The sequence below is a fragment of the Neolamprologus multifasciatus genome, chromosome 13, assembly GCF_963576455.1.
Source record: "Neolamprologus multifasciatus chromosome 13, fNeoMul1.2, whole genome shotgun sequence".
Taxonomy (NCBI): domain Eukaryota; kingdom Metazoa; phylum Chordata; class Actinopteri; order Cichliformes; family Cichlidae; genus Neolamprologus; species Neolamprologus multifasciatus.
Window position 1 is genome coordinate 19,377,125 of NC_140451.1, and position 13,564 is coordinate 19,390,688.

Sequence of the window (13,564 nt, forward strand, 5' to 3'; positions counted from 1 at the left end):
CACTCTTTCAAATAAACACTCACAGACACTCTCACACACACACTTATCCTTTCAAAGAAAAGTTGTGTCAGGAAGTGTCATCTCATTAACAAACAGGATTCATCACAACTGCTAGCAGAGTCTTAACACGAGATTAAGGTTAATAAATATTTAAGACACTGGATGGTGGTTGAAGTTTTCTTCTGCAGTAAACTGTGAATGTGAATCTGTTAAAATAAAATAAATAAATAAAAAAGAAAGAAAGACGGCCAGGGTGGCACAGAATATTTTATAAGAGTGGAACAGGAATGCAACGAAAGCCTCCAATGTGACGTTTTAAAAAATACAAGTAAAAGTATAAAAACTCATAAAGTGAAAATGCACAATTTTAACATTTTATTAACCCAGTTTTATGTGTTCATCCTGGAGGCAAAGCACAAAGGGCTGTTTTTGAGGTTGTACTCCCCTTTAAAAAAACACACCACATGTCTCTCCTGTAACAAAGCCCTGAATGTCTCCTCCCTTGACTGGTCACAGGGATGACTGCAGTGGAGCACAAAGAGCCAGCTGACACCCCGTCCTTTCACTCCTCTCCCAATCCCTCTCTCATCCCTCTCTCCCTTTCTGCCTTGCCCTCAGACAAGCTCTAATGCATGCATACATCATCATAGGTCTTGGTAAAGCACAAGGAGCAGGGGCAGGGGTGATGTTCGCAGTATTCACAGGAAATGTACAGCAGCAAACACGAGAGGGGCGTTCATCGTGACATTGTTTTTTATATGTCGTCACCTAAACTAGGAAATCGGATCTAAATCCAAGAGCGATTTTAACCAGATCCTGACCTGATCTGGTGGAATGTAAAATTTAATTAAAGCAGTGTGAATTGCTGTCTTCGATTCCCACCTGCTCACACATGGCTTTTTTTTTTTTTCGTCTACAGGCGAATGAGTACACTCTCCCGTCCCTGAACACTGGCCTGGAAGATGTGAAGCCGAGCCTCTCCACCAGTGCCAGCTCTGACCTCGCCTCTAGTGTCTCCCAGAGCTACTCTGTTGTGACAGGTACAATCTGACTCATGCTACACTGACGCCTAAAAGAATACACACAGTGCAGCAACAAAATACACCGGCACCAAGATGGTCGAACTGTGCGTTCTTTATGATGCCAAACTCTTGAAAAAGTTTCCCAGGTTAACCAGTTCCAGTTTCAGTCCAGCAGATAAAAGAAAAAGCTCAGCCAATTACATTTTTTTTCAGCAGTTATCAGATCTCTCTTTCTGATAACTACCACCAAGCTGTCATTTTACCATCAGTTTACTGATCACTTTTTTAGGGTTCCTATTTTAAAAAGACATCTCCCTCTTATCTAAACTTCTACATCATCACTGAATCATTAAGATTTTCATTGCCACTCCCTGATGGCGTGCACATTTTTCCAGCCATATAAAGTTATCACCAATGTCTTTTTTTTTTTACATAAAGCTCTTTCAAGGCACTTTTTGGGGTGCTCTGTGTATTTCTAAGGGACGGGCTGAGGTAATATATCATCTGAGTCCATTAAATCCCACAGGTCTTTCACGCAACGCTCCTAACTGGCCATTGTGTTAGCCTGGATTGGCCCGCTAACAGATTGACTGGGAGCACTTCTCATAAGAGACAGCTGCTGTTCTCGCCACGACATGACGTTGTCATCAAACGCTATCATAGCCTGTTGATTGACAGCGGCTGGAATAGCACTGTGACTGGCTGCCTTATGCTGTGGAGAGAGAGAAAGAGAGAGAGAAATAGAGAGAGAGAAAGGGGCATTTTTTGCCAAATCGTTTGCACTGTGAGTCAACAGGTAATTGCAGGTGCAATGTGTTAACTATCTTGCAGTGTCTGTATCAAACATCCCCTGTGTTGGACCGAATCTGTGGTTGCTTTGCTGACCAGGTTGATGGACATCTGGTTAATTGAAATATTGTGTCGTTGTTGCTGTTGAGGGTGTTTCCCAAGGGAGGTTAGGTTTACTGATGGCCACACTGGCTCGAGAATAATTATGAGCCTTTTAATAAAAGGCTCATAATTATGCAGTGGGAATCAGAGTCAAGGAGTGTACTTTGTGTGTCTGTGCGTGTGTGTGTGTGTGTGAGAGAGAGAGAGAGAGAGAGTCTAAGTAAAGAAGAGGAAGTTTGAAAACTACAGCGGCCTTTTCATATGATCCCAATAGTTCAGCCACACACTCAGGCACAGAGCTATGGGAAAAGAAAGAACCCCTTTTTATTCCTGAACATGTGGGAGGTAGCTTTGCCCCAGAAAGTCGGGCCTCAGGAGAAGAAAGGTGTGTTTTTCCCTTTTATGGCGGGCTCCTCCTATGAAAGTGGTCTCGCTCTGGTGAGCACACTCATAGCAGGTGGCCTCCAAGCCACCTGGGGGCCTGGGGGGCCTCCTAAAGCGATACACGCAAGGGTTTCGCCCAGAGTAAAGAGGGAATGAACTAGCAAAAGTTTTCTGAAAGTAATATATGACAACATGTTTTGGTACAGCCATTTTAAAGATGTGTTTTGAATATATTGAGCATCAAATTAAACTCAGAAGTAATATCCTGTAAACTTTTATTACCCAATTTTCACAACTATGCAAAGTAATGCATGAGGCATTTGATTGTGTGTAGGTTGTTAGTGCATAATATTATTTTTCCTTCCATTAGCAAACCCTGTAAATAGGAATGTATGCCAAGGCTGAAAAAAATGCTAAATTACCTTCCTCACTTAGGCTGGGATCCAATTATCAATAAATTATGCTCTCATACTGGATGGAGCTATGAGATTATATTCATTCTTTAAATGTTTTCTGCTCCCAATTAAAATTCATACAGTTATTGATCTTGTTGATTTTTATGTCCTGAAATTTGCATAATCTATTAAAGATGAATGATTAATGAAGTGCTCAGCTTTGCATTACAGGAGCGCTATAACGAAAGCACGGTCGGCCATCTTTTGTGTCCCGAATGTGTGAAAGAGAAGGTTACCTTGGAGGCAACAAAAATAGGGAGATATTGATCGCTCTTTTTTGCACCACTTACTAAGATGCAGCAAATATTACTTAAAAAATATTATTTTACATATATCTATATATCGTTTTATATATGTAGATAAAAAATCATAAGAAATTATTCTTAAAAGTCTTTTGGATTGCTTTAAAAATGCATTGAATGTAGCTATTGCTAAAATAATAAAAGATATCACATTTAAATGAATGATTTCATACACACTATATAGAAAAACATACTGGGCCACCTACACATTGTATTGTAGGAGCTGCTTGGCCATGAAACTCCTGGAGCACAGTTTTTGTACTGATGTTAATGCCACAGGAGGCTCAGAGATCTGCAGTCACTGAGTCAGCAGATCTTTGGCAAACTTTCACACACTAGTCAGCTCATAACTCATGGACCCGACCTGTAAGTTCACGTGGTCTACTCTAGCAGTTTGTAGCTAAGTTTCTGTGTTTCTCAATGCTTCCAATTTGCAATAATACCACTTACAGCTAATAATCGGATCCCATTACAGTACCATGCTCAAACTGTGCGAGCTATTTAGGACCCAGTCAACTCTGCATAGCCAGGTGCTTATTTTTATACAGCTGTGGCTACACTGCATATTCACTATTTTTGAACATGTACTGTATTTCCTTATCACCTTATCATGATTCAGCTCTAGTGTTTGGCTCCAATCCATCATTTGTGTGCCTGCAGTTTTCTATTGATGCTCATAGAAAGTCAGAAACTTACATTCAGAGACATGCAGTGGTCTCTGTGCAGGCTGGGCCAACAGAGCCTGTGGGATTGGCAGGTGTAAAGTGGCTCCACTCTGGCTACAACAAATCTAGCAGGTGTGAAACGCTGTTACTTTTTCAATTTCTTTTTTACTTATTTATCTATATATTTCTCACTTTATGCACAAAAACATATAAAGTGCCGAGTGCCTTCTTTCAGGTTAATTTCTGCTGAAATACAAATCTGAATCTGAAGCTGTTTTTATGAGTTGGCAGTACCAGCTTTTCTCTGCTGGGTGGCAAACAACAAGCAGCCACCTAACTTGCAATGCCTGCTATGTGGCCTGGTGACAAATGGCTCTTCTCAGCTCAGTTAACGCCTGCAGCCCCAAGACTGGAAATTAATGTTTATATCACCCCGTCGCTAGCACGCTAACCTTTGAGCACACATTTGATAATGAATCACTTTAAACCTCTAAATGGGGAATTGAAGCTATTTTTGCCTGCATTTGTTTTTCCACAGTTTCCACCTTTTACAAATGTTCTTCTGTTTTTTTGGTGTAAGTAGTTGTAAATTACCAAAGCTATAATGGCAGAAAGCAAATCCAGAGGCTGAAATGCTGTGATACAAACATGAATGTGTCCCTGTCTGGGTAAAATTATAATTTTATTATCTGTCAGCACAGAAAGGAAGTTTTGCGTGCATGAAAAAGTTCTCTGTAGATTGAATGTCAGCCTTTCTAAACAAGAGTTCTCCCAGTAAATGGTTTGTGCAGCAAAGTTCCTCGGTGCACGTTTAAAAATGAAATGCTCACTTGAGAGAAGCCTTTTGTAGCTATATCTGGAAGCATCACTCGGAGGATTGCTGTAGGTTCTTAACAGTCCATTTCTATGGTTGATGGGGTCTCGATGTAGTATCAGTGATGGAGCAGAGACAGCTATTGGAGAACTCTATACCATCTCCGCTCATTCAAAGATGTGTTTGCTGAGGAGAAAAGTCCCCAAGGACCCTGAGTTTATCTTCCATCTCCATCATCAGGGCCTTCGATTTGACAGGCTCCCTTTACCCAGGCGCTGCCTTGTCTCCAGGACAATAAGCAACACCATGTCTGATTAGTTTCAGAGTTCAGTGGTCTTGAACGCAGCATTTGTATCGGTTGTTGTTGCGTTGTAACCCCTGTCTGTTTGACAACGGTTGCTCGGGCGCTGAGAAAACGGAAGCCTACAGTAGTATGGAGGAAGTCTCACATTCAGTGTAAACAGGCTTGACCTTGACTTCATGTTAGACATCCTCATTCGCAAAATTAAAGTCCCAGCATGCATAGAGTAAGAGCGCAAACCATACTAATGTTAGTCCCTTGATGATTTCACGCTTGAATTAATACAGGATATATCATGAATTCACAGTTAGACTTTTCAGAAATATTGTTTGGCACAACATCACATTCAGATTCCAAAAGCTGCCGACAGGACAGGGTTTAGTCTCGGTTTTTGATGCCTTGTGGCACTTAAGTCCTAAATGAAGGTAAATAAAGCCAAATGTACCTGAAATCGATACAGTTTGGTGGATAATTTTGAGTAACCACCCCTTGATTGGTGATCTATTAAAAATTAACTGAAGCCATAGTCGGTGAACAGCAGGAATTTACGGTACATCCAGATGTATTAACTCGTCATTAGTGTTTCTTTAGCGTAACGTACTTTGTACCCCAATTATAAACTGTTACCAGTGAAGAAAATAACCTGGCAACGGGGTGTTTCTAATAATAGCGCGCATGAGCAAGGTGCACATAAAAAAGCCCTCTGAATTCACTGCTGCACAGTTGGTTCATTTTTTTAAAACCGCAACACACAATAAAGACAAAGAGAATCAAATTATTTTCTTTTTTAAAAATCTGACTGTCATAAAGCTGTTTTGCACTGCAGGCTCTCTCTAGTAGAGATTTGTGTTCGGTTCATGGGTTTACACTTGATGTCATCGTGATTTCATGGCTCAGGTGCAGGTGGAATATGATGCTTTGCTGTGTTTCTGAAACAAGCTAGCTGCTAGCATTGTCCTCTGCAGTATTTTTTTCTTGTAACTGGACTTTTGAGAGCTGTTTGAACTTCAAAGGCTTTAACAGACTACATGTTGGCTATAATTAACTGAAGAGCAGAACTAAGCACAAGGGATTTGCCGTCATTCCTAAATGTAGACCCCGTTTTCCAATATAACTTATGACATACTTGGGCAGTACATGTGACAACATTTTGGTCCATCCAATTAAATGGAAAGCCCACTCATTAGAATACTTCTGTTCATGCCAAAGATTCGGGGCAAACGTTCCTTTTAATGATCTGATCATATGTTAGAAAAGATTGTACATTGTTCACACTGTGTCTTTTCCCCATAGTGTTGTCATTTTTCTAAGAAAAGATTCAGTCTAATTGCAGTACTTCTGTCTAAATCCACATTTTTAGCTATCACCAAGACAAAGAAGGAGAATAACGTTAGGAGAGCCTACAATTTTATTTTTCTGCTCCTACAGAAAAGTAGTGAGCAACATTGCCTGTTTCTCTGGAATTAGGTTCTTATGGTTGACATTGTTGCACTCCCCTTCCATTGAGCAGCCCTTATCTTAATGAGGAATCGCAACACACAGTCCTGTTGTAAAACAACAATGATGGGAGAAGCAGCTAATGAGGCTATCATGGTGTCGGGAAAGAGCCATCTCTCCCTGCAGGCCCCCGCAAAAACACAACAGGCTTGCAGTGGGCACGGAGAGGCCAGAAACAGAGCTCACATTGATTGCACAGGTTCGAGAGGCAGAGACGCTGAAATGAAAGATGCCAAGACTCATCAGCCAAATTAGATCAAAGTGCAGAGTTTTGAACTGTCTACAAGCCGGCTGCTTGGTTATTTGTGGGAGTGATTTTGTTGTGAGAAAGCAGCTGTGAGATTATGTTGTTTGTTTTCCCAAAACCTTGGGGAAATTTTTTACGCATTTGAGCTTGATTGATCAGGCGCGATGTGTTGTTGCAACATTTCACTGGTGTACGTTTCCACTTAGTTGAATGAATTACCGCTAGGTGCATATGAGATTATTATTATAAGCCATGTAAATGAACAAATCAAGTGGTAAAGACTGCTTATCTATTCAGTATTCATATAAAATGTCTGCTTGTAAGTTCTTAAAAGATAGCAAGTTAATGTATTGCTCCTAATTCTTTGGGCTCCCTTTAATTAATACGTTAAATCGGATAGGGATTTGTAGTCCCCTCTTTCTTTAATTACGAGCGTCTATGTCAGCGACAGATCTAATTTTTTTGTTTTTTGCTGTTACCCGTCTACGCTTGAGTTTGGACATCTACACAGCTATAAATCCATCTCACCATACTTGTGAGTGACTGACATAAACGTATGTACAGATTGTGTGGAGTTGTATGTCTGCATTGTATCAATTTTTTTTCTTTTTCTTTTTCTTTTTTTCCCCCCACCTGCCAGACTCTCACCCGTCATATCCACCTTCCATGTGTGTAAAGCGAGAGCCCCATGAGGCATCCTTTGCCCCCTTCACCCCCTCCTCTGTTGGGGATTCTGCTCTAGCTGACATCTTGCCCCACCAGTCCAGCCTCTCAGTAGATGCATCTACTCCCAGCTACCTTGCCCATGCTCACAGCTCCTGCTACAGCCAGTATGCCAGCCAGCCCTTTATAGCAGGTACAACTTTTCCCACAAGGCCCCGTAACCGGATAATAATTCAAATGGTTTCTTTATTCATTCTGTGCTCACTTTTAGTCTCAGTTCTCAGTTATGTACAAATTGATGTGGATGCCTCCCCTGTTGCTCTTTTTGGGCCCTGCAGTTGTGTACACAGGAGCAAAGTTGAACGTTTGGCTCTCATTAAGAGCAGACGATCTCTACCCTTTCCCTCCGTGCTTTGCTCTGCATTTGACCCCCTGCTCGTCTCTCACTGTCACAGTAGACTTTCTGGTCCTTACAGCCTCATGACAGGGCCAAAGTGTAGGGGGCCACAGGAGGCCAAAACAGGGGGTTTCAAAGGCGCAGATATAGGCTGATACTGGGGCCCGCCTTAAACCCATAGCTGCCAGTCATGTGTGCCCCTTCATCTAGCTGGGTTGCTGTCAGGGTTAATTAAAGGGCTGAATATAAAGCAGAGGCCAGCGTGATGCTGTCATTGGCCTGATGCTCCTAACACTGCTTTTGACACTAGTATGCTATGTTTTGTTGTAGTGTCATGATATTGATATGTGACCCCAGGAGAGATATACATATATATAATTGGACAGCAGACATTTTACATATTTCTGAACATTTTTGGAAAATATCTGGTTTTGCCTTTACAAAAAAACAGGATGAGTCGATGCATTGTGACAGACAGGGGCACTGCTTGTTATTCTCGGTGGCTATATGCATCACTTCACTTTGGTGATTTTTGTGTTTATGTACAAGACGTTTCCAAAAGCAATATGCTTCGAAGGAAGGTTTTCGTTTCCATCTTTTATCATCAATTTAATGACAAAACTCTTCCATGTTGCTCAATGTAGAAACTTATCCGTAATGTTTACTGGTAGCACATTTTTTCTTCTTCTTCCAGAACAATTTTAGTTTGCATCAGCTCGGTTATGACATAGCACACACCTTTTTTTTGTGGCTTTTTATTCTTGTGATTAGGCACTCACTACAGGAAAAAACCTCAAATCCAGGACAGAGCAAGCTGAGTGCTACACACGCTGGACTGGTTTCAGCTTAAACCCACTCTCTCAAGTAGAATATACATTTAACTTTTCTCCTTGTGATCATCCTTGTGATACAGATCCTCCTTCTGTGTGTCTGCAGGTCGAGATATGGCTAGTACCACCTTACCTGGCTACCCACCTCATGTCCCCCCCACAGGACAAGGCAGCTACCCCACATCCACACTTGCTGGAATGGTTCCCGGTAGGTGATATAGTTAATTCTAACATATTTGCAACACATAGTACCTGTCAGGTTGATACTGTAAAATTTACGGTCACTTAACCCTACAAAAAAAAAACCCCAAAAACATCAAACATAAATTCACTGTTGAGACAGCAAGGACACTTTAAATCACTGCGTTTGACTCAAAGGATTGAAGCAAGCTTGTTATAGCTTTGTTAGACTGCGGTTAGCGTGCGGTTAGCGTCTGTGGATGAGGACATTAGATGAACTCGATAGGCGATCACCACAATCAGTGGCCGTGAGATAGGACAGTTCCTCTCAGTTACACTCCAGCTCCCAGCGCTCATTACCCTCGCCGTGTCCACACAGCGCACTCTCACCAGCCCCATCGATAAACACTGCTTTTGCTCCTCTCCTCGCCTCCCCGGACACCCAGGGCTGCAGAGCGTATCTCTTTCCCCTCTACTTAACCTGCAGTTCAGGTTCACAGCAAACAGTTAAGGGTCAAAACACAGAGGCGTGGAGGGCCTGTAAATATTTAAATCACTATCTCTCTCAGGGATGAGCTTAAGTTACACAACCAGCGGTGAAGATGCTGCCAGCATGTGTAGATCTGTGCTCCAAACAACTCAAAACACAATTCCCTTTATTGCAGCGTGACATGTGCCTAACACTGACAAACAATCAAAGCAGCCGTGTAGCATTAGCACGTGATTTAAGCCTATAGATAGAGGTCAAAACACATATCTCAAATCAAATAAAAAAATATGTGTGTTTTATACAACTGGAAAGTGTGCATAGACACCCCCCAAAAAGTAGAAAAACACAGCAAAACCTTCTTAATCCAGGGGTTGTGGGTTTTTTTGTGTTTTTTTTTTTTTTTTTCACCCAGTGGCGAATAACTAAGATTTAGTGACCGGGCCCAAACACCGTTAAAGCAAAGGCCATTCTTCAGCAGCTTCATATAAAACCCAGCCTTTATAGTGCCATAAAAGAAAGAAACCTGTGGGCCTGCAGCATCGCTCTGTGATATCCCCTCACCCTCCCATGCTTCTCACTACAACCTGCAGGGAGAGGACAATGAGAGAGGGTCTGAAGCAAAGTGTGAGTGTGTAAGTCCAAACTTACACACAGAACAGAGCAGGCAATAAAACAATTAACTCACTTGAAGGGACTCTGGAGAAGCTGTACAGACGTCCAGAGAACTGATGTGTCAGTAATATTGTTGTGGGAAAAAAATCAAATGTAACTGTATGGTATGCTTTTGAATTTTTCTGTTTATTAGCTTCTTATGAATATGTATTTTTACCATTTTGTTCCCTAGGAGGGGATTTTTCTGGAAACCCCTACTCTCATCCACAATACACAACTTACAATGAAGCCTGGCGGTTCAGCAATCCAGCGTTATTAAGTAAGTGTCTGACATCATTAAAAAAACTGTCATGCTGAACATGCTCTAAAATTTAAATCCTATTTAAAACCTAAAAAGTCAGTCTCTGAATATTCAGCGCATCCTCAGAACTTTTACACACGTGTCTTACATCATGTTTGACCTCGTGGTTTCCAACGGTTCGTTCTTCTGTTAACTTTCAGGTTCCCCTTATTATTATAGTGCCGCATCCCGTGGCTCCGCACCTCCCACTGCTGCCACTGCCTACGACCGCCACTAGTTACACCAGAGACCAGCTCAAACTGCAGGGCCAGAGCTTCGGCCTCCATATTGTCCCTGTCTGAGAAACACTGAGGTCAAAGGGAAGCGAGGTGGAATCCTAAATGAAACCCCCGTCAGCAAGTGCGTTGTGAAGGAAGGATGGCCGAGGTCGACGCAGATGCAACCAGCTTCAGCGTCTCACACACACTTTGGGTCAAAAGGGCCCGGGGGCATTCAGAACTCACCTGTCATGCCCTTATTCTCTCACAGGCGTTTCCAGAATGACTTTAAGAGATTATATAAATATATATATTATAACATATAAATTGAAGAAAAACAGTGTGAAGAAAACCATGTGGAAAAAATGTCGTGGGTTTTTAATTTTTGTTTCTTTGCTGTTGTTGTTGTTGTTGTTGTTATTTTATTCATGGATCGTCACATTCCTTTATGTAATGAACTGCAGTATTTTTCTGCTCTGAAGACAGACGTCCAGGGGGAGATGACAGTGGTCCTATAGCTTAACAATGTAGCGAATTAAACCAGTGTTGTGGGCCCCTCTGACCATTAACGAGATCCTGGCTCCATAATGTAGAGCGGGCTTTACTCTGGTGCTTTGATGAACTTTTCTGCTCCCATTTCTCTGATAACACTTAAATTATAAGACGAACACAGCATGCCCTGCAGCGTTTACTGACCCTGGCGACATCGCGCTCCCCGTGGCAAACAATCAGATGTAAAAATGTAAATCATTTTGCAAAGTATTAAAAATGTGGTGACCGTGAACTTAAAATGGTCTTGCCAGAATTTGGAATACTTTAAATTATATTTTCTGTTACATTTTTTTTTAATATAAACAATGATTTTTCAGAACGGCTGTCACATTTCCCTCATGTCCATGTACGTGCGCAGTGTCATCCTTTGCTCTCTTTTTTTTGCACTATAACCTCAGCTTTTTTCTCTTTTTTTTTGTGGTACATTCACCTACAATTAACCATTTAATAAGCATAAGTTGAAAATATATATGTTGCATTCTTAGAAAAACACAAAGCTAACAAGCTAACAGACCCGTTTGCGTATGAACATCTTTTTTCCAAGTAAAAGTGAAGCCATAACTCTTTGGCTACATGAGCAAATCCTTTCAGTTCAACTGTATCTCATTCAGCTACTTAGTCACGCCAATAGATGCCTACACAGTTTAGAAAGCTGCATGCAGTTGTGCAAACCGACTGCAAATTAGCTTCAACAATTGCCTTACAGACCAGTTTTTTTAAAACATAAATTCATGCCTGTTAATTGAAATTAATTGCCTTTAAAAACACAGACTCACCACCCTCCACGAAGTTAGGTTCCACTCTCCGTAGGGGCTGAAAGGAAATACTGACTCATTTTAAGTTTTGGAAAATATTTTGTGAATGTACTCTTAACTACATTTGCCAAAGACTTAGTTTGATATTTAATATTTTATTTACAGTATATGTATGCATAAATAAAGCAGTATTATCTTTTAAATAAGTCAACACTGAACATGTATGTCATGGCATTTCAGCTGGTGAACATCATGCTGCATTTGTAGTGCGAAAGGAGAACTTCAGTGATCTAATATTCCACTAACTGCAATGAAATGCTGCTTTATAGAAGGATTTGTGAATAATGTGAAGACAATTCTCTGTAAATATATTGTCACTCACACACACATGCACACACACACACACACACACACAGACACAAAAAAACCATCGCAGTATCATACTAATGTACTGGTTCCCTTTGTAGATATACAGACTGAAAAAAAACATGCATTACATTTGTGTCTAAATGTAATGTTGTGCTCTGAGGAATGGCACAACAGCTGTTTAACCTATGGCTACATCAATAGCAGGTTCCAAATGCTAACATCACATAGGTTGTCTTTGTCATTTTATTTTATTTTCATGATATTGTCATGATGATGTTTTATGTCACTATGCAATGAGTTCAATGGCTTTCTGTATCATCTTTTGTTGTATAGAATAAGTTATCCCCATTGAGAACAGCATAAAAGCTGCAAAAGTACAACAGACCTCCAGTGTGACATAATTATTCTCTAGTTTTTACATTTGCTCCGCAAATTCCCTGAAATTAAGATGCGATCAAACTGATGTCCTTGGCAACAATCAAAGATATTGTCCTGTTTGCTATTTGTAGATGTCGTGCTCATTATGTTACTCCAAATTACAGTGATCTGTGCCTCGATGTAAAGAAACACGCCCATACTTCTTCCCCTCCACTCTCTCAACTCTGCTGCTGACAGTTTAGCAGAAGGCATCAAAAAAATAACTTTTATTTTATTTAATTCCATACAAGCTAATGCATCTTCTGGTACCAGGGTTAAGTGTCATTGCTGAGGGCACCAGATAACAGAGAAATAGACTGCAGTTCTGCTCTTCAAGAGAAGCTATCCTCTACAAATTGCACTTGGGATTTTAACTATTTCTGTCTACTTGCATCTGAGAGTGAAACACTGGTGCAGAGTGCATGCCACCATCATTCAAGCAAAATCTTTGCTTTATGAAGTGGAGCACCTTTGCAGGAATGGGCCCTGTGCCGTTGTAAAGATGATACAGGAGATGTGTCATGGACATAAAAAGGATTTCTGATGAAAATCTATATGGAAAGCCTTGTGGCCTCAATCATTGTTTCAGTTCTGTTCCAATTCTTTTTGTGCACATGAGAAATAAATTCTTTTATATGTCTGTCGTTGACTCGGTGTCCCCTCATTATTAACCCCATAAGAAAATGATTCAGAGTTCAAGGTTCCCGGCGAGCGTTCCTGCTGCTGGTGTATTGACGTTTGACTTTATGAACAGTCAGTAATCCACGAGGCGCTCTCTAAGAGGAAATAGACAAAGGTTGCACAACGTAGCACAGTTTGTGCGTGTTGGTGTTTAGATCTCTGAAGAAATCCTTTAAATCGTGACTGCTGTTTAAAATTTCCTATTCCCGTGTTTAAGGGAAGATTTGCCTTTGCTGGAGGAAAGAAAAGTGTTAAACAAAGAAGCAGGACAGTTGGGAAGGCAGGCGAGCAATGACTCCAGTATATTTAATGATGCATTGGTTTCATTCTGCTATACCACACTGGTGCTGCCTCACTTCCACTTTCTACTCTGAAACACACAAGCCCAGCCAGTTGTAATTCAATTTCTTTGCCTCCTCTGCCTATTGTTTATTTCATGGATCCCCTGTGAAGCATCAAAAGCTTCTGTTTCTGTCAGCCCA

At 41.0% G+C, this 13,564-nt stretch overlaps 1 protein-coding gene across 9 annotated transcripts in view; it reads left to right on the top strand.

Moving 5' to 3' along the window:
- pax2a (paired box 2a) overlaps positions 1-13,042 on the top strand; it is a 29,637-nt gene extending 16,595 nt beyond the window's left edge. For 4 of the 9 annotated variants that reach the window (XM_085182960.1, XM_085182962.1, XM_085182961.1 and 1 more), the window contains 4 exons: positions 920-1,040; positions 8,575-8,676; positions 9,983-10,069; positions 10,252-13,042. In XM_085182960.1, coding sequence (XP_085039086.1) covers positions 920-1,040; positions 8,575-8,676; positions 9,983-10,069; positions 10,252-10,328 — 387 coding nt within the window. In that variant the 3' untranslated portion in view covers positions 10,329-13,042. Of the gene's footprint in view, positions 1-919; positions 1,041-7,218; positions 7,435-8,574; positions 8,677-9,982; positions 10,070-10,251 lie in introns of all 9 variants that reach the window. The other 5 variants (XM_085182968.1, XM_085182967.1, XM_085182969.1 and 2 more) reach the window with 3 other exon arrangements.
- The last annotated feature ends 522 nt before the right edge of the window (positions 13,043-13,564 follow it).